General features: G+C 45.7%; 1 protein-coding gene across 2 annotated transcripts in view; it reads right to left on the reverse strand.

The window, feature by feature from the left end:
• Nucleotides 1-7,514: 7,514 nt before the first annotated feature.
• The window catches only part of SPOCK1 (SPARC (osteonectin), cwcv and kazal like domains proteoglycan 1), a 309,361-nt gene continuing 291,097 nt past the window's right edge, over nucleotides 7,515-25,778 (reverse strand). For both annotated transcript variants that reach the window (XM_068163062.1, XM_068163053.1), the window contains exons 8-11: nucleotides 19,608-19,829; nucleotides 18,968-19,030; nucleotides 13,042-13,179; nucleotides 7,515-12,049 (exon numbers count right to left, since the gene is read on the reverse strand). In XM_068163062.1, the coding sequence (XP_068019163.1) occupies nucleotides 11,859-12,049; nucleotides 13,042-13,179; nucleotides 18,968-19,030; nucleotides 19,608-19,829 (614 nt within the window). In that variant the 3' untranslated portion in view covers nucleotides 7,515-11,858. The remainder of the gene's footprint in view (nucleotides 12,050-13,041; nucleotides 13,180-18,967; nucleotides 19,031-19,607; nucleotides 19,830-25,778) is intronic.

Consider the following 25,778-nt stretch of genomic DNA (forward strand, 5'->3'; position numbering starts at 1 on the left):
CCAGGTTTCTGGACCTGGGACAAAGACCACTAAGAGAAAACACCAACCAAAGTGTTTGTCTTTTGTCCCTAGCTCTTGACAACATCTCTTCATCTTTTTGAGAACCAGAGTCTGTAGGAAGGGCTAATCTGCCTCAGTAAATGCATGAACACAGGCAATGAGTCCTGGAGCAAAGCACAAGGGATGACTTCCTTGCATGCTGGTGGGAGGGGCTGGGGTGTTTCTGGCATTCATCTCAAGAATTCATCCTTCTGCCTCACCCAGCTGCTAGCCTGTGCAGCTGGTCAGCAGGGAAAACACCCTCACTGCTGGCAATCAAATAGTCACAAAAGGTGCAGATGTGGCACTTCAGGCTGTGGTTCAGGGGGCATGGTGGTGTTGGGTTGGTAGTTGGACTTGGTGATCTTCGAGGTCTTTTTCAACCTTGGTGATTCTATGATTCTATAAAGGGACCAGCGAGGCTGGAGCACAGGGAGAGAGCACTTAGCAGCCCCACCTGAACAGGAAGCCCTTTTGTGACTGCACTTTGCTGGAAAGGATCCATTTGCTTCACAACCAGCCCCAGAGATGGGCAACTGGGGCTCTTTCACCTTCACCATTAAGAACGATTACTCCAGAGGGAACATCGTAGCTGAGGGCTGCCAGAGCCATCGAACTTCAATGACCCTTTCAGCCTGCTGAAGCTGCTTTACCAGCTTCCAAAGTGCCCCAGCAGCAGGGAAGCAGCACTGAGGGGGCACATCTAGTTTCTGAGAGTTTCTAAACCGTCCCTGGGAGGAGGGAAACTGCACCAAGAGCAGAACTGAAGTGGGCTTGATGAGCAGGTCAGACAATGCTGTCGCTGCAAGGTCTCTGCAGGCAAAAGCTTCACAACTTTTTGTTCTCTGCCCTAAAGTCCCTGTCATCTTAAAATTCTCTGTGAACAGGAAAACAAATCATGCTGTCAAAAAATCATGCATTAGAAACAAATTATGCTCTCTAAATGCATCTTGGCAATGTAATTGATAAAGCATGAGCACCAGAAATAATTGAAAAAGCAGGGGGGGAGACCTGAAGGGTAAATGAGTAAAGCAGGGAAGTAATGAACACGTGTAAATAAGAGCCACAAACAATAACTATAAATTGCAGTGTGACAAACTGTAAATAATCAGAGCATTCCAGGCCTGGAATGTGATCCCTCTGCAGGGGAAACTTGGGTTAGTCAATCTGCAAAAGCTTTGGAGATGGAAAACAAGGAGGGACAAGGTGCTGAGGGCTCTCTGAGGTGGCAAGCAGGATGGATTAGCCTCTGGATTCATGACTCAAAACCTTCACCTGTGGTGTGGAGGTGAGACACTTCCCAGCCCACCTCCTGCCTCCAGCCCGGCGTACAAATGATGCTGGCAGGAGGGATGCTTCTCACACCACTACAGAGAGATTAAAACCACAAAAAGGGATGGTATTTATCTTCCCTAATTTAGCCATTTTGAAGGGTCTTTGATGGCTAACTCCTGGCTCTGGGTTCATTTCACTTCCTCCCTCCCTTGTGGATGCCTTAGGAATCCTGTGATATTCACTGTCTTTAGCTTCTGCTGCTGCACCTATCAAGACAGTTTTTGCCCATTGTGTAGGTTTTTAACCCATCTCTTTGTTTCCAAGTCCTAAATCCTTTCCAGATCCCTGGGATTAACTCCTCACCAAGCCCAGCCTGTGCCAAGATCCATCAGTATCAGCATGAGTGTGACTGCAGCCTGAATTAGGGATGAGGCTCAGCCACTGCTGCAGAAGTTCTAAAGCAGCAAGAGAGCAGTAGTGAGCATGGACCAAGCATTGTGGGAAGAGATTTGGGGTGGATGAGGGCTGGCAGATTTACACCCTGGCCTCCTGCGTGTCTCTTGACATCTGAAAATGAAGGTGAGAGATGACACTTGGACCTTTATTTGCTGTTTCAGAGTATGGTTGCTTTGTCTTAGAACACGTTGAACTCATTGCAGGAAGGTCCCTGCTCACCTGCCTGCTGGGGGTGGAGTAAATCCCTGAGTTAATGTGGGTTTATATCTAGTTAGATGCAGTTTGGTCAGGACAGAGGAAATATTTCCTTAGTGGACATACATGAAGGAAAGTATTGGCTGCTGGCTCTGACAGAAGCTCTTTTGGAAAGCACCCTCAGGAGCAGTGTTTAAGGCAGAGGCTGCATTCCTCCACCTTGCTGCTGGCTTGGAGATGATATCACATGGCAGTAATACATCATGTTCCATGGCTAGGGGTAGTAAGAAGAAAAGAAATGACATTAAAATGCAAACTATTGTCAGTGGCCATTTCCAGAGGTAGTCCTCTTCCATTTAACAGCATAGAATCCATCATGTTATGCCTTATTTCAGCTTTGACTGCTCCAGAGAAAAGATGTAGGTCACATCCTGCTGAACACAGTGCCTTTGAGAAGAGCTCCTGGTGCAGTTTTTCAGGTAGCTTTGCCACTTTATTTCACAGCCCTGGCTGGCACTCACACTTGACCAAAAGTCACTAACTAAAGGGGCACCTGGGGCTGTGCTGCTGCGCAGTGTCAGTGGTGCCAGCACGTCACAGACACGAGGGGCTGCTGCTGGGGGTGTAGAAGGGAAAAAATGGGGAAAAGTTTTGAAGCTGGGGTGAAAATAAGCTTCATCCACCAAATCATGCACCTCTGCAGCAGCCCTGGAGCCCCACTGAGCTCATGCTGTGCTGTCACAGAGCCTGGGGGAAAACGGAGCAGCCAAAATGTCCTGATTTTAACACAAGCCTCTGAGCAATAGTTTGGGACACAGCCTTGCTCTGCTTTAATGGAGGATTTCATGAGACTCAATTAGCAAGGTTATTAATTAATCAATTATGTAAAACAGATGAGAAATCAGATAGCCTGTTCTACAGTGATACTGCTCTTTGTTCAAACTTAATTAACTCACAGGCTTGGGGACAAAAGACAAAAAGAGAGAAAAAATAGAAGAGAAAGCCTCAAACCCTGCAGAATAATCAGGAGACAACAACTTTAACTGGGTCTGGAAACTGGCCTGGAGACCACCAGGTGGGATGGCAGCCCTGCTCTGAGAGGACATTGGAGTTATTTTGGGTGGTTTAACAACCAGCCTGATGTTTGCCTCTACCACTGTAGTCAGCTCAGCCAAATTGTGCTTGCCAAAATAAATCTGTGGTGATGCCAACGAATGGTGCCCACCTTTCAGAGCTACATGACGAGGGAGGAGTTGAGCTGATGTGTTTGTGTGCATCCTGTCTAGCCCTAGCAGCACCTGCTGCAGGAGGTGTGGAGGTTGAGCTGCAGCATGACATAACCACAGCATTGCTCTGGTGGGAAAAGACCCTTAAGGTCATCAAGTCAAGCCACTGACCCAACACCAGCCACTAAGCCATGTCCCCAGGTGCCATGTCTACATGGTTTGTGACCACCCCCAGGGATGGTGACTCCACCACCTCCCTGGGCAGCCTGTGCCAGGGCTGACCACTCTTTCAGTAAAGCACATTTTTCACCCAACATCCAACCCAAATCTCCTCTGGTGCAACTTGAGGCTGTTTCTTCTTATCACTTGCTCCTTGGGAGAAGAGACCAAGAGCCACCTCAGCCTAACCTTTTTTCAGGGAGCTGAAGAGAGTGAGAAGGTCTCTCCTCAGCCTCCTTTTCTGAACAGCCCCAGTTCCCTCAGCTGCTCCTCATAAGACCTCTGCTCCAGACCCTTCACCAGCTTTGCTGCCCTTCTCTGGAAGCACTCCAGTACCTCATTGTCTTGTAGTGAGGGCCCCATAACTGAGCTCAGTACTCCAGGTGTGGCCTCAGCAGTGCTGAGTACAGCGAAAGAGTCACCTCCCTGGTCCTGCTGCCCACACCACTGATGACACAGGGAAGGTAGTGCCACTAACAACCACCAAAGCTTGTGGCAGGTGCTGCATTCTTGTGAGGCTTGTACCAAGAGCAATGGGAATATTGATCTTCTGTAATGGCCCCTTGTAACCCAAAGTATTTCAATAGCCTACATTATTCTGTGAAAACCTACATCTTGTTACACTCTCAGCTTTATTTCATTTTACTTTAGGCTAGCAGTGATTTAGGTCAGCTCCTTGCCAGTTGTTACACATTGATACATCATCTGTGATGGAGGAAAGCTGTGTTCCTACTTGTGCAGGCTCCTACCTGAATGCATTTGCATTAACTGGATTTGTGGTAGTCAACAGAGACAAAACATCACCCCCTGTGAGTCTCTTCATGTCTGCAAATCATTTCAGAGGCCATATGTTTGCAAAGCCTAAGCCAATGTTCTCCTGGACCTTTCCCCTAACAATATGCTCTGGGGTTGATTTTTCCCATGCTGAAGGGCCAGACTGCAAATGTATTGGCTGGGCATGGAAGTGGAGCCATGCTCCAGCAATGATTTTTATTGAGTAACTGTAGATGAGAAAAGGCAGCAACCACCTGGCAAAGCCCCTGCATTTTAGCTTTGATTTACAAACTCCTGCTCTGCCCAGCCCCTCAGTGAGGAAATGCAGGGATTTACAGGGATGTAGCTGATACTCAAGACCAGTAGCTGCCAACCCCCTATTTCTTTCTAAATCTGTTGTCAGCAGAGAGGTTTCTTGCACAGCTACAGCTGGGAGGGTGGCTGCATAGCCACTGAGTGCACAATCAGAGCTTTTTCTCTACCTCTGCCTCATTGCTGGCAAAAATCTGAATTTGCTCTTGGCCTTGCACTTTTTCCCTTCCTCCTCTTCTGTGGTTTGTGTCTTTTTAATCCTAGTTTTCAGGGACTCATTTCAAGCAGTTACCAGCTCTTGCACACAGGGGACAGGAGCAGCCCAGCTGGTAGCAGAAACCTGCCCTTGCACTGTGTGGGTTGTGATGGGCTGCCCCTGAACTGCTGCTTTCAACTCACCACCACTGCTCAAGTCAGTGGGGATTTTCCAGCGAAGAAAAGTAGGTTGTGCCCTGAAAGCAGTGGGTAGGGCAGCTCATTTCATGCTCAGTGGGGCTGTCCCTTGCCTTACCTAAACCTGTTTGTTTCACCATTATTTTTTCCCCCTTTCTTTTTCCACAAGTGCATAAATCCTGCTGTTCACTCTGCCTCCCCCCACCCCTCGGAGAAGAAGGATGGTCTGGTTTCAGAGATGGGAGTGCTCAGGAATTCAAAAGCTTATTAATAGCTCACTGCCTCTTTTTAATCTATTCAAAAGCTGTACAGTGTGCAAAGCTGTTGTGACATGATTTTTCTTTTTTAATATCTCACCCTCTGACTGTCAGCATTTAGGGAAAAATTGAAACTAATCATCAGTGAAGGCTGCAATGCTACTGTTTTAGAGCTGGTGTGGAGCTCAATGGAGCAATTTGTAAGGGAGGAAAATCAAAGCCTGTGTGTGTGTGTCTCTGTGTGTGTGTGTGAAGAACATCTCACCCTGGAGGCTTCACAGAACAAGCCAAGAACAGCACAGCCATTAGCAAAAGAATATCAGTAAGAGAGGGAAAATATTCATATGCTGGAAAAGTGGAGGGGAAAAAGGCTATTTCTTTGTAAATGATTAATACTGTACCCTTCTCATGTGTGCATTTCCATGCAGAGGTATCAATGCAGTACTGCCCAGTCTGGAAGAGTTCACTGAGGATGCAGAGCACAATGGACTCCCCTGTCCTGCAGGTAAGAGCCAGCCTTGTTGATCTGAAGCTCAAAGTGAGCTTTAGCCATTGCTGGAGCAAGGTTTCAGATGATGCAGGCACATTTCACTGTCACTGGGGAAGCAAAGCCTGCATCCCCTGACAGAGTTCCTGAAAATAGTCCAAGGTCCTTGTTCAAAATCGTGGAAAAGCTGAATATAAATCAGTGCAGCTTATCAGGACATGCCAGGTGGGACATTGTGACCCGCTATGACTATTTGAATGTATGAAACCGAAACACCAGCTCCCAGCATTTAGCCCAGTACAAGCAGCTACAGAAGAGATTAGCATAGTATGGGTGATCAAACACCAGCTGCAAGGTTCATGGCTCTATGTGAGGCATGGAAATGATTCCCATTAGTGGACATCCCCAAACAGGAGAGGCCAAAGGACACAGTGAGCAAAGCAGGAAGGTGGTCCTGGGAGGGATCTGCCAATTTTCTGCACAGCAGCTCCTCAAAGAGGGCAGCAATGCTGCTGGCCATGCACATCGGGAGCTCTCCCTCACTCCTCCCAAATGCTGTGGTACTTTTTGGACTTGATGAGCACTTCTCAGGGTAGGTGACCATGTGTGTATGTGCATTAATACTGTACACACCCAAACACACACATCATCACATATGCACAGGTATGTACAAAAGAGAGGGGGTGGGGGGTGTGTGTGTGTGTATAGCTATGCAGGTGTAACACAAAACAGAGCTTGCAAGATCCCTGCAGCTTTGCTTCTAGAAGGGCTGTTAAAAAGAAAAACAAAACACACAAAACTCCAACCATTAACCCTTCCTGACAACTCAAATCTCATTTACAGGTCACACACTCTCAAGCTTTGGATGCAGTGTGCTTGCCTTCCAGCCCTAGGTGCCACAGAACCTGACATGCAGCACAGCTGGACCACTTCAACAGAAAAGATCAAACACCTCAAAGAGTCTGAGTGGTTTTGGAACTCACAGTCAGGTAAGGCAACAGACTGGGAGTAATGTGTGACACCCTCAAAGAAATTAATGAATGTGGTCAAGGTTGATGGGGCTCTGGATGACCTGAGCTAGTTGGGGATGTCTCTGCTTACTGCAAGGGCGTTGGATGAGATGACCTCTGGAGGTCCCTGCCAACCCAGTGCAGTCTGGGATTAATTTAATAGCAATTTAAGGCAGGTTCTGACCTGACACAACTCAGCCAATGGTGACCAGACAGGCAAGTTCCAAATGTCTTACCTGATGAGAGGCTAATTGCACAAATGTCTGGAAATGAGTTCTGTGCTTTCATCTGGTACTTCAATATTGCCCAGACAGACAAAGGGGGATGAAATGACATTTTAAACTCTGTAATTAGCACTGGCATAATGTTGGCTGTTTGAACTGGTTAATAATATTAAAGACAAGCTTTCATTTAGGAACAGAGCCACAAAAACCCAGCGTTTCTAACTGAGGATGGCTTCCCACCAACTGTAGTCTATTTCACTCTGTCTTCACTTACACTGCAGGTGAGGGCCGCTGCAGCACATGACTCTGTTTATAGGGTTGTTCTCAATCCCTTCAGCAGAGCCAGCAAAACATCACCATTTGCAAGCTGGGGAGGAAATCAAGTGGAATGCTCCCCCTCCCACTCCTTCTAGTGCCTGAAAAATCATAGTGGAAGGTTGTGATTTTGGTACAGTTGTTTCTTTCAGCTTGGTTTCATTTCTGCTGTAAAAACAACCACCTTCCAGAGACCTTCCATTAACAGCTGCTGTTGAACAGAGGTGTAAGGCACAACCATCCATTTCCACTCAGCTTTAAATGCTGACTCCAGGTGCTGCAGTGTTTTGGACCCTCAAAGCAGAAGAAGATTCAGGAGAGGCACTAAGGAGTCGCAGACAAATCAAAATTTATTGAGACAGACGAAAATGCAACTAGTCCAGACTACAGTTAAGCATTTACAGGTAACCAAAGGTAGCAAAATGCTCACATTCCACTTAACTCCTTATGGAAAAAGCATTCAGAATTTACTATGCAGTTCTACTTACTATGATAGTCTACATCCATCTACAGTAGGGACATCAAACTGAAACACGTAGTATTTGGGTCTCTCCTTACAGGTCTACACATTCAACAGTAACAGACAGCAACAGCATTGAGAAAAGTATAAAAAGACCAAAACCCACCTACTGTAGAAAGGGCTTTTTGATGTATAGGAACTGTACAAAGCAGTCTATGGATTAAAGGAACTTGAATGGCTACAGAAGGGACTGCGAGGAAGGGCAACAAATGTGGGAAGCTAAGCTTGAGCGACCTGGTGGTCTGTACCGAGCGGTGACCTCAGATCTGTGTCAGCTGCTGCTTGATGGGGAAAGATGCTACAAAAACTCCTCTAATATCAAAATATTCCCATGCCAGAAATGTACACTGAGACTAACAGACTAGGCTGGAGAGGCAGAGAGAAGCATCCACTAACAAACAGTGTTGTTTTAAATAGAAACTTTACATTTTCAATATAAACTGTAGAATAAATATTAAATAAACAGTTCCAATGGTTTAAAAGAATAGTACAGAAGAGCTTCAAAAAATAATAAGGAAGGGCAAAAAGAAAAGGAAAAGGATTCTTTGTGTTCACAGCAAAGGCCAGTAATGACCCAAAAACCCCAGCTGTGCTGAAAGCTGAACTCAAGGAGATTTTGATTTAACCACAGCAGTTGAAAGGACACCTTGAAACATAAAGCAATGGCTAACAACAGTAGTTCATAGTCTCTAATATGAAAAGAAAAGGAGATTAAAACTTGGTTTGTGGCTCTCAGAGAATGGGACAACTCTGATTTAATTTCTCACAACGAGAAAAAAATGTTTGGAAGGTCAATGATGACTTAATGCAGCTGGGAAATCCTGTTTTGGAAAGAAAGGGGGAAAAGGAACTAAATGAAGCTGGAAGCAAGCCCTTTACAAAGCATGAAGCATGGAAGGGGCTTGATCTGAAAGAGCACTGGTTTGTGGTAGACTCAGTGGTTTCTGGCAATGAAATGAAACAGCTTCTTAAAGCAGCTGCTCCCCCTGGACCACAGCTCTGCAGCCACAAACGTGTGGATAAATGCAGCTACACCCATAGGCTGTGGACCCCCCCCCCCCACCACTGGAGGATGCCAGTGGATCACAAAAGGGCTTTGCTAAATTGCTTTGTGGTAGTTGGGAATGTGCTCCTGAGGCAACCATCAATAATCTGAGCTGCCCTTGCAGCGTGCCAGCCTGCCTGCCCCACTGCTGCCCAGGCTGTGACATCTTGGGAGTGGACATCACTCACTTGCTTTGAACTAACTCTCTTGTAGCCAGGCCCAACTCAGCTGGTTGGTAAAAGAGTTTTTTGCTTTTTTTTTTTTACCCCCCCTTGCAATTGCTGATCCTGAGTCAGAAGAGCATTAGCACAACCAAAGCAGGGGACTGATTGATTGCTTGGAGGGGGTGGGGTGGTGGCCTCCTGAATCCAGGCCAGCAGGCTTCAAATATGTGAGGTCAGTCAAACCAGCCAAGGCATCTGACCTCTTGGCTGGCTCTGCTGGACCCAGAGGTGTTTGTCTGGGACCCACAGCATGTGTGAGTTAGTTGTGTAGTCTGAGAGAGAGAAATTGTTTTATAGTTTAAGAGAAAGCTATAAACGCTCTGGTTTGGACTAGTGGCATGTAAGAGGTGAGAGCTTGGAGAGGAGCAGTGGTGTTGAGAAATGGATGGTGGTAAACTGAAGGATGCCCACAGTCACTTCCACAGGCTTATTAACAGCTTTTATTTCACCAGCTTCCATGTCTGCACATGACACAGAGGGGCTGCAACCTTGGACCCAAGGGCTTGATCAGGTAGGCTTTACCCTGGTGAGGTGCTGGGCAGGAGAAAGGATTCACTGTGTGGCCTTTGAAGTGAGGCAGAGGTCCAGGAGAAGCCTCTGCAGAGGGACACAGGGCTACAGAAAAATTTAGTTGTATGTGGCGAATGAGTCCAGTCAGGAGGGGAAGCACAACTCTCCTGATTGTGGAGCTCAGGTGCCTTAGGCAGGTCCCACACAGGACAGCAGAGCTAGACCCAGAGACTAGGGGTTTAATTAATGAGCTTCCAGACTGAATCCAGCCACAATGCCTGAGAAGCAGGCTACTGCTGTTGTCCAGCTGCTTCTCAGGAACTCATACTACTCTGGGAAAGAGAAATGCTGCTTGTAGCTGTTCCTCTGGCAAGTCAGCAACATTTCCCATGAAAGGTAAGTAGGCAAAATGTGTGTGAGAGAGAGAGAGAGAGAGAGAACTGTGCAGCTCATGGACAATGACTTAGAAATAAATTCTCAACAGCTCCAGGAAACGCAAAGGGTTGAGAAGCAGGTTGGATCTCAGGTCTTTTGCAAATGACTGTGATGGCAGAGTTTGGGGAGGATGAGGGGACATGAAACACAACAAATTACTTGATTTTAGACATCCTGCTGCATTAATACCAGCAGCCTTGCTCTTTGTTCTCAGGCCATTAAGATAAATAGGAAATGAAAAGGAGGCAAGAACTGAGCCCCTGCAACCCAGTGTGTGAAAGGTGTTCCTCTTCTGTGCTGCTCTTCTGATCATATCTGGAAGCAGAGGTCCTTCATTGTGGGGGAAAAGGGCTGAAAAGACCTGCAGTTGACTGACTTTGGAGTGGGCTGAGGACCACAGCTCTTAGATTAGCATCCCTAGAAAACCTGACTGCTGCCAACCAGAGTGGTGTGTTTCTGCTTTCAAGTGCATATGAAGCTAGACATGTTTTGACACCCTACTGTCCTCACCTCTATACCAAATGCTAGCTCACAGGAAATAAACCCACAAATCTAATTAGTTTTCTCTGTAATAAGCACATTTTTCAGTCCACAGAATAACTCCCAGGCACTGCTGAAATCCTTGTATCTACATCCTAATGCAAGAGGTAAGGGGGCTAAGGTGCCTTTTACTCTTTCTGAGAGCAGCAAAAATTAATGAAAGGTCACACAGTGCATTACTGCATCAGAGAGCTGCAGTGGGAGAGGAGACAGCAAACAAGTGGATGTCAACATGCTGTGACACAAGTGAAGAGCTGTGAACAGAGGGGAGATGCTGAGGGTGGCACAGATTGCATTGTAATTCCTGGGTGGGTATTATGAGCTTGTCACACTGAGCAAAGGGGTTTGGCTTCTGAAGCATGACCACCTAAAGCTGCCTTTTCTGTTCCACCAGGCCAAGTGAGTATCAACTGTTTAAATTAAAGAAATGGCAGCTTATTACTTTTGATGTCTGGTGTCTTTGACAGCTTTCTAACCTTGGCATGAGGGATTGCTGAGAGTACCTGAAGACCAGGCAGAGCCATAGTGTGTGAGCAGGAAGCAGAGGCTGTTTGCATGGTGTTAATGCAGTGTCAATGAGTTCAGACAGCAGCTGAGGAGCAGCTGTGGAGATGGTTTTGATGCTACAAATTCATAAACCACTCTTTCCTTAAACACTTTGAAAGGCAGATGGACTCTGTTCCCTGCCTGTAGGGGCTTGGTCCACCATAGCTGCAGGGGCTGAGCATCTCTTAAGATCAAGGTCATGTTCCTCAATCAAAGAGTGTCAGTCAGCTGATCCATGCTCTGGTGGGAGCTTTGCCTTCAGAATAGGCTGGAGTAAGCCTGTAGGACTCAGAGAATGTAAGGAAGAGAAAATCCCACCAGTGGGTTTCTTTCTGGATTAAAGCCCTGGTGCTGGGCAGCCAGAAGTCACTATCCAAAGAGACTGAAGTGGAACATAACAAATATGGACTAGAAAATGAGGCACCTACTTTTCCTTCTTCATGAAAGAAAAAGAACTGTTTCTGATATGATGCAGGTAACAATTTATGAGACACATTCTCTAGCATGAGAAGGGCTTCTAAGCCTTGTGTTGGTTTCTTGAACCCCTTCTGTGATTCTTCTTTCACAGGATCTATTTCATGAGCTGTGCGAGTGAGGATTAAGACATGAAATGCTCTGGAAACAAAACTCATTGCCCCTGTGGAGAGAAAGCAAATCCCCCAAGCCAACAGAACAAAAGCTGTATTCCAAACAGTCCGTGCTGGAAACAAAAAGTTCTCTTCCAAATTAAATAGACTATACAAAATTAAACTCGGTAGAGAGGGAGTATTTGTGCCAGGTACTCTCAGATACAATTGCAGAGATATGATGTGACTTGCAACATTGTGCAAAACATGAGTCCTCATTCTTATGGGCACTACCATATATAACCAATTTCATCATCCTTATCATCATCTTCGTCTTCATCATCCTCATTAGCTGCTCTTACATGAATCTTCAGCTTCCCCTCTTCATCTCTTTTTGCTGTTTCAGGTTCGTCTTCCAAGTCATCCAACAATACAACAGATCCACCACTGCCAAAATCCCCTGAGGTTTCTTGCTCTTCTTCTGCAACAGGTGAGCAGGAAAGGTCAGTCCCTCCCATGACACCAAACCCCTTGCTCATCACCACCCTGCTCCTTCACGCCACTGCCATCTGCAATGTTACTTTATAAATCAATTGGTTCAGCTACTTGTGAAGCAACCTCTACATTGCAAATTACATCTTGAAGTGGGAGAAATATCTATTGGATTACTCTGAAGAAAGTACTTGCATAAAGAACATCCTCCCTCTCCCTAGAGACTCAACTGGAGAGTCTCAGCTCACAGGCATGCAGGCCTGAAAATCATTCCTTGTTTGTAAGCAATTTCATCCCATCACAGCTCTGTAAACCAGGCTAAGGATATGCCACAAACACTGATTTTATTTGAGTGTACAAACCAGGCACAGCAAATGTAGCTATTGAGCATCTGTGACATGATTCTGGGCACCTCAGACCCTCTAGGTCTCTATTGTCCTTTTCTATTTGAAGAAGAAAGCTGCATCCCCAGTCATCACTGCAGCACTGGAGCAGGGCTGCAATTGTGCTTGCTTAGGTAAAAACACTAATTGGGGATTTCAGGTGTCTACACCAGGTTGTCCTGTCAGCAGTTTCATTTGCCTTGGTTGGTAATTCATAACTTTGTACACATTTAGGCCTTCCTTTGTCTGGGAAGACATTATCCATGAAGTCCCAGCAAAAGTGCCTGCCAGAGTATGTTTAATAACCATGCCTAGCAGTCCCACAGCCTTCATTTTGATACCAATTTTCCAGGCTAGTAGCAAAAATGTCTTCTTATCAGTAGTTACTGCCTCTTAACTTCTGCTGTAGGCTTCCAGCCAATAAGACCAACAAGGACCCCATTTGTAGTCTGCCTAGGAAGCTACTGGAGCACTCTGAACACTGGTAGTCATGGCTCCCTCTTGCCACTCTTGTTATCACGCTCCATCGTGCAGCAGTGGCAGGGCTTACCACAGTGTTAATTCCCTTGCTCTTGGAGGAAAAGGCATCATTACTCACCACAGCTGACTGTCCCTTGCTTTCTGGAGCCAGCTATCTCATTGCCATACTTATCCACACACCAGCACTGCCCCGTGCTGCCGTGGCACTGAGTGGCTTTGTAATAACCTTCTTCATTGCACCGGGGGATGAAAGCACCTGAATAAAATATAAGGAATAATCAGTAACACAGGCAGAGCTACACAGAGGGCTAGAAACTTGGCCCTTCTTCACAGCAAGACCTTTACAACATTGGCAAGAAAATGTAGGTGATTATTTGGTGCCTAAAAGGGAGCAGAAATTCTGCATGATGAAGTGTTTCCAGCCACCCTGGTCACTGGGGAGTGCACATACAGCACATGGAGAGTGATGGCAAACGCTACTGGAGAGAGCTTCAGACTGTCTCTGCATGATTAATATCCCCACAGAGCCCTTTTCAGATTTAACTCCTGCCTTCAAACCTCTCTTCCCAACTGGATTATTGCCCCAACTTCATTAATTCTGCATTTCCCTTCCATTTGCACTCCTTCAGTGTTTATCATACAAGTCTTTCCACAACACTGTAATTATCCCTGGAAGGTATCTGCCATCTGCTTGCTGATCATGCTCATCTCAAGCACAACTTCTGACTTACTGAGAGTTCTTGTGTATAAAAGAAGTACTGCAGAAGCTTTAGAGAGGACAAGAGAATTTGAAGTCATTGAATCATAGAATTGTTTTAGCTGGAAAAGACTTCTATAATCACTGAGTCCAACACTCGGCCTAATACCACCATGGCCACTAAACCATATCCTCAGGTGTCATGTCTACAGGTTTTCTGAACACCTCCAGAGGTGGTGACTCCACCAGCTCCCTGGGCAGCCTGTTCCCATGCCTGACCACCCCTTCAGGAAAGAAATTTTTCAGTAAGTTTGGATTTGAAGCCCAAGATTTGTCTGACAATAAAGCCAAATACTGCTCCCCCTTGTAGAGCAGGGTTCACTCTGGCTCCTGCAGACAAGGAAGGTCTCAGGAGAAACCTTTTTTATGGTTCCCAGCATTTTCAGAAGATACAGCAAATGTCTCAGATAAGTTAGCTTTATTCCCAGGGGAGGTCACTACAGTCATCTTCCCTTCTTTGCCAATTGCTTCAATTTGAAGCACTGCAGACACCCAACTTTGCTCCCAAATTCCTTGTCTCAAATGATTTTTGAGAAAGTACTTTTCTCCTTTGTCAAAGACACCAGTGATTTACTGGCCATGCAGTAAGTTTCTCAGCTAGTTTCAGGTGTGCAGCATCTCTTCAGACAGTTCATGTGTCACAGGGGCTATTACCACCACGTCTCTCTCAGAAAAAAAATGAATGAGAAGGTGCTGCCCATACATCAAGAAATTTCCTGTGTACAAGACATACATAGAAGTGGCAGGCAGTCCAACTCACACACACAGGCCTACAGAAGGTGAACCCTTGAAACTCATCACACTGCAGATCTTGCTCAGATCAGTCTTGGAGACCACTCCAAGGCCATTCAAAGCATGACCTTACAGGAGAGGTGCTTCTAGGTATCACCATTATGTTCACCTCCAAATGTAAGCACACTGATGACTACCAAAGACTCATTTTCACTGTTTGCTAAAGAAATGGTTCCAACAACCATGGATATGATTCCATAATTCTATATGCATTTGCCTTTGCAGCTTGTTGTTGATTAATGCTCACTGTTCAATCCTTTATCCCACTATTGATTGAGAAAGGTTTCTGTCACGTGCATGCTCTCTCTGTGAAGCACTCCAGGTGTTTCTCAGGCTATACACAACCTTGGGAAAAGTGCCCAGGGTGCTGATTGTGAGCTGGTGTAATCCAGCATAGCTGTACCTGTGTCACTACAGCTCCTGTTATGTCAGAGGAGCAGCTGGCTTCTGGGAAGAATCAAGGAAGGAACCTCAGTCGCATTACAGGGTAAGCAGAGAATGCCCTCTGAGTTTTAAACTGCCTCAGGCTTTCTCTTTTCCTTTCCCTTCTTTGAGACATGCCTTTTTGCATAGTTTCACTGTGTTTCTTGTAAGGTATTAAAATGCTGCACAGTGTCTGTAAAAGCCATAGATTTAAAAATAAACCCTAGCCCAGGCTGGCTGCCAACATAACTGTGTGTGGAAAGGATTCACACCCTGGGTCACAGCGAAGACTAGAAGGTACTTCTCCTTCTGCAAGGGAAATTTGTGCCAGTTTGTCTCTAGCACTGGAACTGGAAATATTTAGCTACACATACTAATGCCACAGGATCTGCCAACCAGCAGAGGGAAGATTCCAGCATGTCCTCTCCAAAGTGTCAGGTGCAGGTGACAATCTGGTGAGGACTGGGAGAAGTCACTGGCACGATGCTTTGTCCTGTAAACCCTACACACGTCAGCCCCTGTGTTCACTGGGAATAAGCCCTGGCTACATGCTTTGCTGTTCTGGACAGCCTGCTTAGTGGGAAGGTTTCACCTCATCATTTAGGTTGGGCATCAGGGAACATCTACAGGCTTTGGAAGGAGAAAGAAGTTTTCCTCTCCAGAGGTTCTTGCATGGTGTGGAGAGGACTGCTGGGGGACCAGCTTTGCTATTAAGCACCACAAAATGTTAGTCACTCCCCACTGAACTGTCTCAGGCTGGTGAATCCTGCTTCCCCCATCTCTGTCTCAGGGAGTATTTAATTATTCCATGCAAACTTGAGCAGCACTGTTGCATCTACATCCTTTTTACAGATCCAGACACAGCTCTCTTTTTTTTGGTGTGTGCATCATTTCCTTATCTATGTAACACTCCCCTTCCTCAGAGGACATGGGGAGAATAATTATATGCTAAAGATAGTGAAGGAGACAGGTAAAAGCCTGAGAGAATTAAGTGCTAGCCAGCACACAGCTCCTTACATTAGCTATTATATTAGCTGAATTCACCAGGCTGATACAGGAGAAAATAGTGATGGGAGCAGAAATTTATTACCTTAGTGATGTGGGAGAAGCATTATCAGGCTGCACAGTTGTATGCTCTAAAAGTACACTCTCTGCAGTTAATTGTACTCTAGATAAATCTGGTAGGAAAAGATGAATAGTGCTGTTTACTTTTTAATTCAGTCCCCTGGGATGCTAGGCTCTTATTTGAAAGCCTCCAAATTCAACATATCTTATGGCAAGTGGCTTTGAAGCACTTTGTTGTGTGTTTGGGAAAAAGGAAACACAGAGAGAGAGAACCAAATATCAAAAGTCATCATTTTTTATCAATGGAGGTAAGTTAACAGAGATCTTCCCCATGCATAATGCCCAGTTTGCAAATGCTGTGCTCTCTATGTCAGGGACAGAGGAGGAAAGGGAATAATTAATTTTCTCTGAAAGTATTTGTCTCTCTTGTCAATCTGCATTGTTGCTACCAGTGGATGTTGGTCACGTGTATGGCTTGGTTTGCATTTGCATGATTTCAGTGAAGAGAAAAGACAATGTGTTCTGCTGCATAAACACCTAGGAGATCAGACTAAAAACTCACAGGCAGGTGCCATTATGCAGGCAGATTTTCAAGACAGATGGAGTAAAGAGCTGAGACACTTGAACGTGTCCAGAGAAGGGCAATGAGGCTGGGGAGAGGTCTGGAGCACAGCCCTGTGAGGAGAGGCTGAGGGAGCTGGGGTTGCTCAGCCTGCAGAAGAGGAGGCTCAGGGGAGACCTTCTTGCTCTCTCCAACTCCCTGAAGGGAGGTTGTAGCCAGGTGGGGGTTGGTCTCTTCTCCCAGGCAGGCAACCAGCACCAGAACAAGAGGACACAGTCTCAAGCTGTGTCAGGGGAAGTTTAGGCTGGAGGTGAGGAGAAAGTTCTTGCCAGTAAGAGTAACTGGCCATTGGGATGTGCTGCCCAGGGAGGTGGTGGAGTCCCCATCCCCGGAGGTGTTCAAGAAAGGCTTGGATGTGGCACTTGGAGCCATGGTTTAGTTGTCAGGAGGTGTTAGGTATTAGGTAGTAGGTTGGACTTGCTGATCTCTGAGGTCTTTTCCAACCTTGCTGATTCTATGATTCTGTCTGCATTATAATCTTCCAGCTGGTGGAACAACCCAGGCCTGACACTTCTTGGTTTGCTGAGCCTACCACTTTCACCCTTTCTTTTTTTTTAAAGTACTGTTGCCTAGAAGCTCTTTGTGGTAAGGGACTGCTCTCACTGCCTCTACTGTGTCATTTCACTCCTGCTATTGTGATCAGATCCCAGTGACATGTGCTGCACGTTGTACTGCCTGCCACAGAGCCATCAGTTTTCCCTGCACGCCGTAGCACACCATTGATGTTTCAGCCTGGATGACATTTATTGCACATAGCAAACAACAGCAAAGCATAAACCAAAGCTAACTATTAGGAACTGGGCTTCTTATTCTTTTAGGTGGCTTTGAAAAGCATGATGCCCACGAGACAGAGAACGCTGTGACTTCCTCTGCCACAATATGTATTGGAACACAGATGTAAAATACTCACTGAGTGGAGCACACATACAGCTGAGTGATCAATCCTCCCTTTGCTCCCACAGCTAGCAACAGCAGGGGCTCTAACTCTGAAACATCTTAATCTCTATCTGAACTTTCCCTGAAGGGATGATGGAACCAAACCAGAGTCCCTGTGGCCTTTGGGAATGTTTGTTTTTATTGTAAACCAATGGATCCATAGAATAGAATGATAGAATCATTTTGCTTGGAAAAGACATTTAAGATCATCAAGTCCAACTGTTGACCCAGCACTGCCAGGCCACCACTAAACCACATCCCTCAGTACTACATCTACACATCTTTCAAATCCCTCCAGGGATGGGAACTCCACCACTTCCCTGAGCAGACTGCTCCAGAGCTTGATAACCCTTTCAGGGAAGACAGTTTTCCTAATGCCTTCTCCAGGCTGCCATTGTACATGAAAGGCAGGCTTTGGCAAAGATGAGCATTGCTCTGTTTGCAGGCTCTCCTAGTGGCTATCTAGAAACATCAGACTAAGATCTGAGAGCAGCCTGAGCAGCAGACTGATTTGAGCAGCACTGCAGCTCTTGATGCTGCAGGAACATGACATGGGTTATCAATGATGAGCCTGACAGCCTGGGTCTGAGCTAAGGAAGGTTTTTCAAGGGTGAAATACCGTGCTTTCTGTAAGCAGAGACCTCAATCTGTACTGGTGTGCCTTGCCTGTAGGGGTACAAAGGCACTAGGACAGAACTTTCAACAAGATACCAGCCCACAAACACAGGGCTAGGTCACACTGCATGGTTGTAGGGTATGGAGCTAGCTACCTTACATGTACTTAGTTCAACAACTTGATTGTTAGCAATTAAATGGGAAAATGCCAGATGGGGATTCATTTCACCTCATTTTAGATATCCATCAGAGCAATGCAAGGCATGAATTAATTTAGGCTCCCAACAGTCAATAGAGAGAGAGGGGCAGGCCTTATCACAGCTTACAGCATGGAGCATGCTCCTGCAGGGCAGTCCGAAAGGAGGTTATATGGATTCCTGATTTCATGGACATGGAACATTTTTAAGGGTGGTAAGGCAAAACTGAAGCCCAGGGACTGCATGAATTGCATCATAGCTGGAAAAAGATGAACCCATTGGCTACATGGCTCCTTCAGTCACCCTTCAAACACGGGAGGCTTGAGAGCTGAGCAGCATTTGTGCTCACTCTGACCTCCGAGGTGACGGAGGCGGCATTAAGCTCTGTGCAGAGAAGGCTTTGCGTTTCAGGAGAGCTGTAAATGAGTTCTGAACGCGCTGCCACGCTGACACCTGTTCTGTGTGCTGGTGTCTCATTATTTGTTTAATTTCCTGGTGTCAGGTCTGCGCTCCGCCGTGCACGTTCCCGACTCAAAACATTAGTCTCTAATTGAAAAACCATTACTGCATATAAAGTTACAATAATCACAGAAGCTTTAATTAGTTGAGTAAATGAATAGCAAGTAATCGAACTTACCCAACAGACTCTTCCCTCTACTTAGCTTTTGAATTCTATTCATTTCATTCTGGCAAGGAAGACCTAAAATATAATGTAAGAGAATCAGTTTCCAGATGGTGCAGGACAGGCTCTGTAATGACTGGCTTCACTGCTGACATGAAATGTAGACTGCTCTACACCTGGGAATGAAAGAGGCCCATATGCTGGTACTGTACTGCAAAACAAATTTATGTCATTAGCTCCACTAATTAAAAAAACACCAGCACAACACAGGCAGCACAGTGTAGCTGAGAACAGTCCTTGGGAGCCCTTTGCATTGTTAAACTGTTTCCCCTCTCTTTTCACCACGCTGACATAACGCCAGCTCCTGGATTTATGATTTTCTAATTGACTAATTTCTGCATGAGTAAAATAGGAACTTCATGAGCTTTCTATCAGCAACAGAGCTTATTCCTAGTGCACTGCCACTTACTACTTTGCTTGTTTTAATGATCAAGGGATACTAACATAGTCCATCTGTGACATTCAACATTGTCACTCAATGCCCTTGCACACCAGTGTGGTAGATAAGAGCTGCCAGTTACCAAACTACCTCCACAAGCAGGTCAATGAGACCTGAAGCACAGCTCCTCTTTGTGCTGTGAAGAGCAGAGCTCACCTCCTGGCTTCTGGAAGCAGTAGCACCACTCGTTGTTGGAAAGCTTTCCGTCTTTGAAGGAGTCGCAGGAGTTGAAGAGGGGCTTGACGCACGGCTCGTACTTATCCAGGTAGATGGCACTGATCTCCGAGGGGTCCAGCAGCAGGTCATAGTTCATGTCAAGCTTGTTGAACATCCAGCCTAAGGAATCCTTGCAGATGGGTAGTATGCTGGTGTCAAATCCTGTAAGGAGACAGGCAAACAGCCCCAGGTGAACCCCAGCACTCTCGCGGCACAGGAAGCACTAGCTGCAGCCTTGCTCATTTTTCTGGCCTGACTCTGAACATTAACCTGACTTGCCCAGAACAAACTTCTAACTGATTGTACAAAGCTTAACTCCCAAGCACTGCTACAGACTAGAGCACTGCTCACACCCTGTAGGAGCTGTGAGGTGAGGAGGGTTGAGATTCTTAGCTGAGTGCTGTAACTCAGAGTTATTTCCTCTGACAAAAATTTCACTCTTGTTTTCTGCTCTCAGTCTAAACGGGCTGGCCTAGTTGCAACAATCTGAAATGTGGTGAGAAAAGGCTGCAGCCACTGTGTTTTCAAACTAGACTGAGGCTGAATGAAACTTAAATCCTGTTTTCCAGACCCATTTCTAGTTCTCTATTCAAATTCTTTCCTTCCACCTCTCATCCCAGCTTTTCACTCTGCAAAGCCCTGCCTCCTGTGGTAGACAACAAAATGCTTTGATCTGGATCTCGAGCTGTCTGGAGGAGGCAGGGGCAGAGAAGGGATGAAGAGTCTCTTGCCTTCACCCCTCTGAAGGCTGGCACTGCTTCAGCTGGGAGCTCCAGAGCTGCCCATGCTCTCATATGCCATACCAACACTATTTCTTCTTGAGGCCTCCATGACTGCACAGCGATGCAGGATTCTGCTCTTCTAGTACTCTGGAAACCATCATTATCACTCATTTTAATAGCCCAGATCCTTAAAAGTCAGCAGCAGCAGCAGTGTTTACCACAGAAAGACCAAGTCATGCATACAGATGCCCACACTGTACATGGGATGCACGTTCCAGGATTCTGCAGCCTCCACAAAAACAGTGGCCTCACCTTCTCTGACAAACAAGACAGGGCATCATAAATCCATCCCACTGCTGCATTTTTCCATGCTTGGTACAAACATGGACTGATTTCCAAGTTATCTATGATGTAAGAAAGCAAATTGGTAATGCAGAGCTAGCAAAGCTGGTAACAAGAATATTGGTTTCAAGCAGGACTTGGAAAGATGCACATCTTGGCTGGGGATGTACAGGCACAGAGGGCACCTGAGCCATGGCACCCTGGACACTCTCTGCTGTTTCAGCTGTGGGTGATACCCTGCCTGTGCATGATTCATTCTGCTAGGGGCCACATGGAAAAGCCCAATGGGCTCCTTCCTCTTGCTGCAGCTTCCACTGAAAGAGGTCAAGCTTTGCTTTATTGGCTGGACATGTTGAGCCCCATTTTGGGATGCTGCTTCACCAAGGTGAGACCAAAGGTGTTGCTGGAATCACATTGACAAGTTTGGCCGAGCTCTGCAGCCTACCTGCTGGTTTAAGTCTGAGTCTGTGCTTTATGCTGCAAGCTGTGCTTTATGTATGCAACTGCAGCTGAAGGTTGTCAGTGACACGGGGGAACAATCAGAAGGGTTAACTAATGGGAAGGTTTATGTCATTCATAATACATGTTTCTCTAAGAGAGGAAGAAGGTAATGCCATTTCCTCAGGGCTACAGGCAGTAGTAGCTCAGGCAGGGGAGAGAGAAATCATGCTGAACATTTCATCACATTTTTGTGCTGTTATCTCCTCTAACATTATCTAATCGAGTTTGAGCACAGTGAAGAAGAAAAAGGCCATGTGAATAGAAGGAGGGAGGAAGCCTGCTCGCCTTGCTGAAGCAATTAGGACTATTGACTTCAATTATTTTATTCATCTGAAGAAGGCAAGCAGGATTTAGGCACTGAGCAATCTCTTGTTAAGTGAAAGGAGTTAAGAATCCTTGACTCTGCCTTTGCAAAACACAGAGGAGCAGGGCACCAAGTCCTGTCTTGTGTGTGTGTATGCTGTGCCTGATCCTACAACGTGGGGCAGCTCAGAAGTAGCTGAGCAGGTAGGGGTGGATCATGCAGTTGCATGGTGGAGCTGGGATCAGTACATGCTTCAGCTACCCCAGATTAACAATTTCCAGAGTTAAAAACATCTGGGTTCCATTGGCTGGTCTTTTCCTCCTCAGATCCTTCTCTGGTGATGGTCTTTGTGCCCTGCTATGACATTTACTGCTGCTAAGGTGAGTAACTCCAAGGCCTCTTGTACAACCCGTTGAGTATAGAATGTGTTGCTCAGCCCTGTGGCTCTCTAAACTCCTAACAGGCAAGAAAGAATACAGGGAGGAGGAGATCCAGGCATGAACTTGCTCCTGAGAGTGTCTTTGGATTATTTCTGAGTCTTGTTTTCCTCCCTGCTGGGAAGTCTTTATCTCTGTGTACAACATGCACCCAGGGATACCACAGCAGTGAGCCCACAGCACTGATCTGTCTGAGCAGATCACAAGATAGAGACTGATGCAAACACAGAGCTGCTCTGTGACACACCACTAGGGCTTGGATGCAAGATAGCAATCTTGAAAGGTCACTTCCAAAGACAGTTAATTACATTAATTGAAGAGGTTTTGATTGTAATATCTTATAAACAAGGGAGCTTTCTCTGCTGTGACCAGAGTTCCAGATTAGGTTGATTAAGAGGCTGAATTAAGTGCTGCATTAGACTGTGGTCTGAAGGTCTTTAACTACTACAGTGAAGGGCTCTGACTTGCTGATGGAAATGGTTCTTGGAGCTCACTTACCTTCACTGAGAGGTCACTGTGCTCCCATCAGCTTGCTGAGGCCAAGGGATGCTGAGTGACCTCCTTTTTGGAGTTTTTCTTTTTTAATCTATTTGCTTACAGATACGATGCAAGATGCTGGATGACATAAACCACACTGTCATTCTGTAATGAAGTGAGTGACTGGTTAAGGGGCTGGACTTCTAGCCCACAGATCTGGGACAACAGATCTGCAACTTCCCATGCAAAGACTCAGTGCTGCAGTGCCTATGGTGAGAAGCAAGGGAATGGTGCAGGACCCATACCCCTCCTGCTCTCAGATCCTTGGTGGAGGTTGCCAACACAGATGTCAGTTAATGCCAGTTGTGGTGGTGATTGCTCTCATTTGGACAACCTGCTCACAAGGACCTGGCTTGAGACCATCCTGTTTCTCATTCTGACTGACAGCTGTTCAGCATCCTAACATTTCTGGAAGGAAATCAAACCAGTGACCTACCTGTGAGAGGCTCATATGCCATTGACCTGTACAACACTCCACCTCCTCTGAATTAAAATGGAAGTAAATTTTGAGAAGTCTTTAAGTGAAAATCCTAATTAAACATAAACACACCTTCTGGCTCCTGAAATTGTTTTCCCCCTTCAAGAGCTGACTTACATGAGCCAGTTTTATGTTATTAAAGTATACTACAATTAAATTAACAGGGGAATAATTAACCTGCTTTCCCCCATCATTTCAAAGAAAGGAAGGAGGAGAGCAAACATCCCCCAGAAAAAATCAAATCAAATCCTTTATATTGCATAGATCTCTAGTAAAAGAAAAACAACTCCCAGTCTAGCCAAAGACACTGTCTAGATACAATATGGGAATGTTCTGAATTATCAACAGGCTCAGGAGCAATTTCAATCTGATCTCACTGTCTAATTAGTTTTATTATTTCCTTATGTCAAAGCATGTCCCTGAGTTGCTTATATTATTTACTGAGGAGATTTCAATTGTACCAAGCCTGCAGAAGACAAAGTTCCTGGCCTGCAGTGCTTTTCTGATAGCTCACTGAGTGAAGGGTTGGGATTTCAAACACAATGCCTTGTCCTCATCCTTTCCCTTTCAAGAGAGTTATTTTTGTTTCCTCACCTGAGGGTGAACTTTATACACTCAAAAAGCTTATTTACACCCACAGTAACATCTTGAAAATGTAATGGAGCATAGAGGAATCTCTGCTGGAACACCTTCTCTAGACAGCTCATGTGTCCGAGGCATCGTAGTCATCGTGTCCCACCATATGTTCCTTTACTGCCACAGGGGCATTCCCAGAATGGATTACTTTGAGGATGTTCAAGCCTTTCAAGACTCTACAGGCATAACCAAACCAGCTCAGTTTAATGAAGTGATCAGCCTGGTGAGGAAGGCAGCAAAAGGGCGACGTGTACACCAGGGAGCGTTCCCAGAGCTGCGTTGTGTCCTGATTCCCAGGATTCACACACATTCCTCTTTTGTTCAGCTTGGGTAAGTGAACTTTGCTTTGAAATCTGAGCTCTGTTTTAGGTCTCTTTCATTTTTACAAATGTTTGAAGCTGAAGTTAGAGGAAGCCAAATGCTTCCATCCTCCCAGTGCCACTGGAGAGAACTGGAGCTGCAGGATTTGGCGCACACAGATTCATTTATGAATACTGCTGCAAACTCTGATAAAGAATAACAAGCCCAAGCTTTATGGCAATCAGAAATTATTTAGGCCTCTTTGACTCATGAAATTCCTCTCTTTCCTTTTCACTGACATAAGAAAGAAAGAAAATGTGCCAAGCCGAGTCAACAGTCTAAAAATGAATATGGCGGAGATCAAGTGTTTAAGATCATCAAGGCAGCCTTTCATACAAAAGCTGCCAGGAATCAAACTAACCTGAAAAGAGATAAGAGCTCCTCTGTGAATCAGAGCAAACACTGCAGCATTACCAGGAATGTTTTTTCTCCCTGAAATTGCTTCAGCAAAAATAAAAAATAGCTCCAACAGCTTTGGGAATTAATTTGGTCTTTGGCCTTTGCTGAGGTCTTCACAAGCGGCTCACAGGTTGTCTACAGCTAAAACACCCTTTGGACAATCAGATAAAATGAGATTTTATGTAGTTCTGGGCCTAAAGGGATTCAGGAAAAGTTTTAAGTCTCTGGCATTTCCTGTCATGGGGTCTGAAATGAATTCACATCTCCATGCCATGATTAGCTCTACACCCAGTTGTCTTTTTGCACTCTGGTTCAGCTTCCTCTGCCTGGTAATGCCCCTTCCTGGAGTACCACTTAAGAAATAAGTAGGACAGAGGGTTTTAAACGTACTGACTTTGATGTAAATCCTATGGAAAGTAAGAGGCACATGAAAAAGATCCTTTAGACAGAACATGGCTTGTTTCACCTCAGAGTTTTAAGATACAGTTACTTGGCATTAATGACATTTGACCACAGCTCTGAGGACTATGGTCTGTGGTAGAGTCTGCTCCTTTAGGAAGAGGCAAGCTCAAAAGTCACACAAAAAAGATGAGTGGCAGTGGAGAGACAGACTGACAGTAAACACCCATCTGGGCTGGGTCTGCTCTACTGCACCTTTAGCCTCTCCAGTCCCAATCAACAGGGAAACTGAGCCAGGGGTCAAAAGAGCTGCCAAAGCGAGCAGTTGGCAAGACCCTTTACGCTGTAGGGGTGTGGACACTGGCTTTAGACAGCTTGGAGCAGAGAACCAGGCAGTGAAGAGAGAGATGGTGAGTCACACACCTCCATTAAGCTTCTGCATCCTACTTTGCAACCCTAGGGCCCAGGGGTTTTGGGACAGACTGTTTAAAAGGATTAATGAGTCCTTACAGAAAATAAATTCACATCTGCTCTCCAATGAACATGACCTCTTTTGATGCTGTTATCTGAATCTGTTCCCATCCCTGGTGGGTAAATGACATCAAAATCAGTCATGTTGGCTTAATCCACAGAGAGTAAATGTCCTCTAAACTGTTCGGTTTCTTCCTTTCTTAACTAAAGTAAAAGCATCACAGAAGCAAAGATGGTGCTGTTAAAGAGCTGGGACACAACAGATTCCAGCTCTCCACACCAATTACCTATTCCAGCTCTGTGGCTGTCATATGGATGTTTTTAGCTCTCTTTTTCTTATACAAGGTGTTAGCAAGAAATTGCAAAGGGAGCCTTTTCCAACACTGGGTCCATTTCCCCTATACTTTTGGCTCCTGTCACTGACATTGGGTCAGAAAATGCTTGCTCATAATCTTGGGGCTAAGTGCATGCCATGGTCCATGCCCCAGAAGTGATTTGGATGCAGCTAATCTGATTTGGAGGGTC

Source organism: Melanerpes formicivorus, unplaced genomic scaffold (assembly GCF_026170545.1).
Source record: "Melanerpes formicivorus ecotype bairdi unplaced genomic scaffold, bMelFor1.0.p_v2 SCAF_2, whole genome shotgun sequence".
Lineage (NCBI taxonomy): Eukaryota > Metazoa > Chordata > Aves > Piciformes > Picidae > Melanerpes > Melanerpes formicivorus.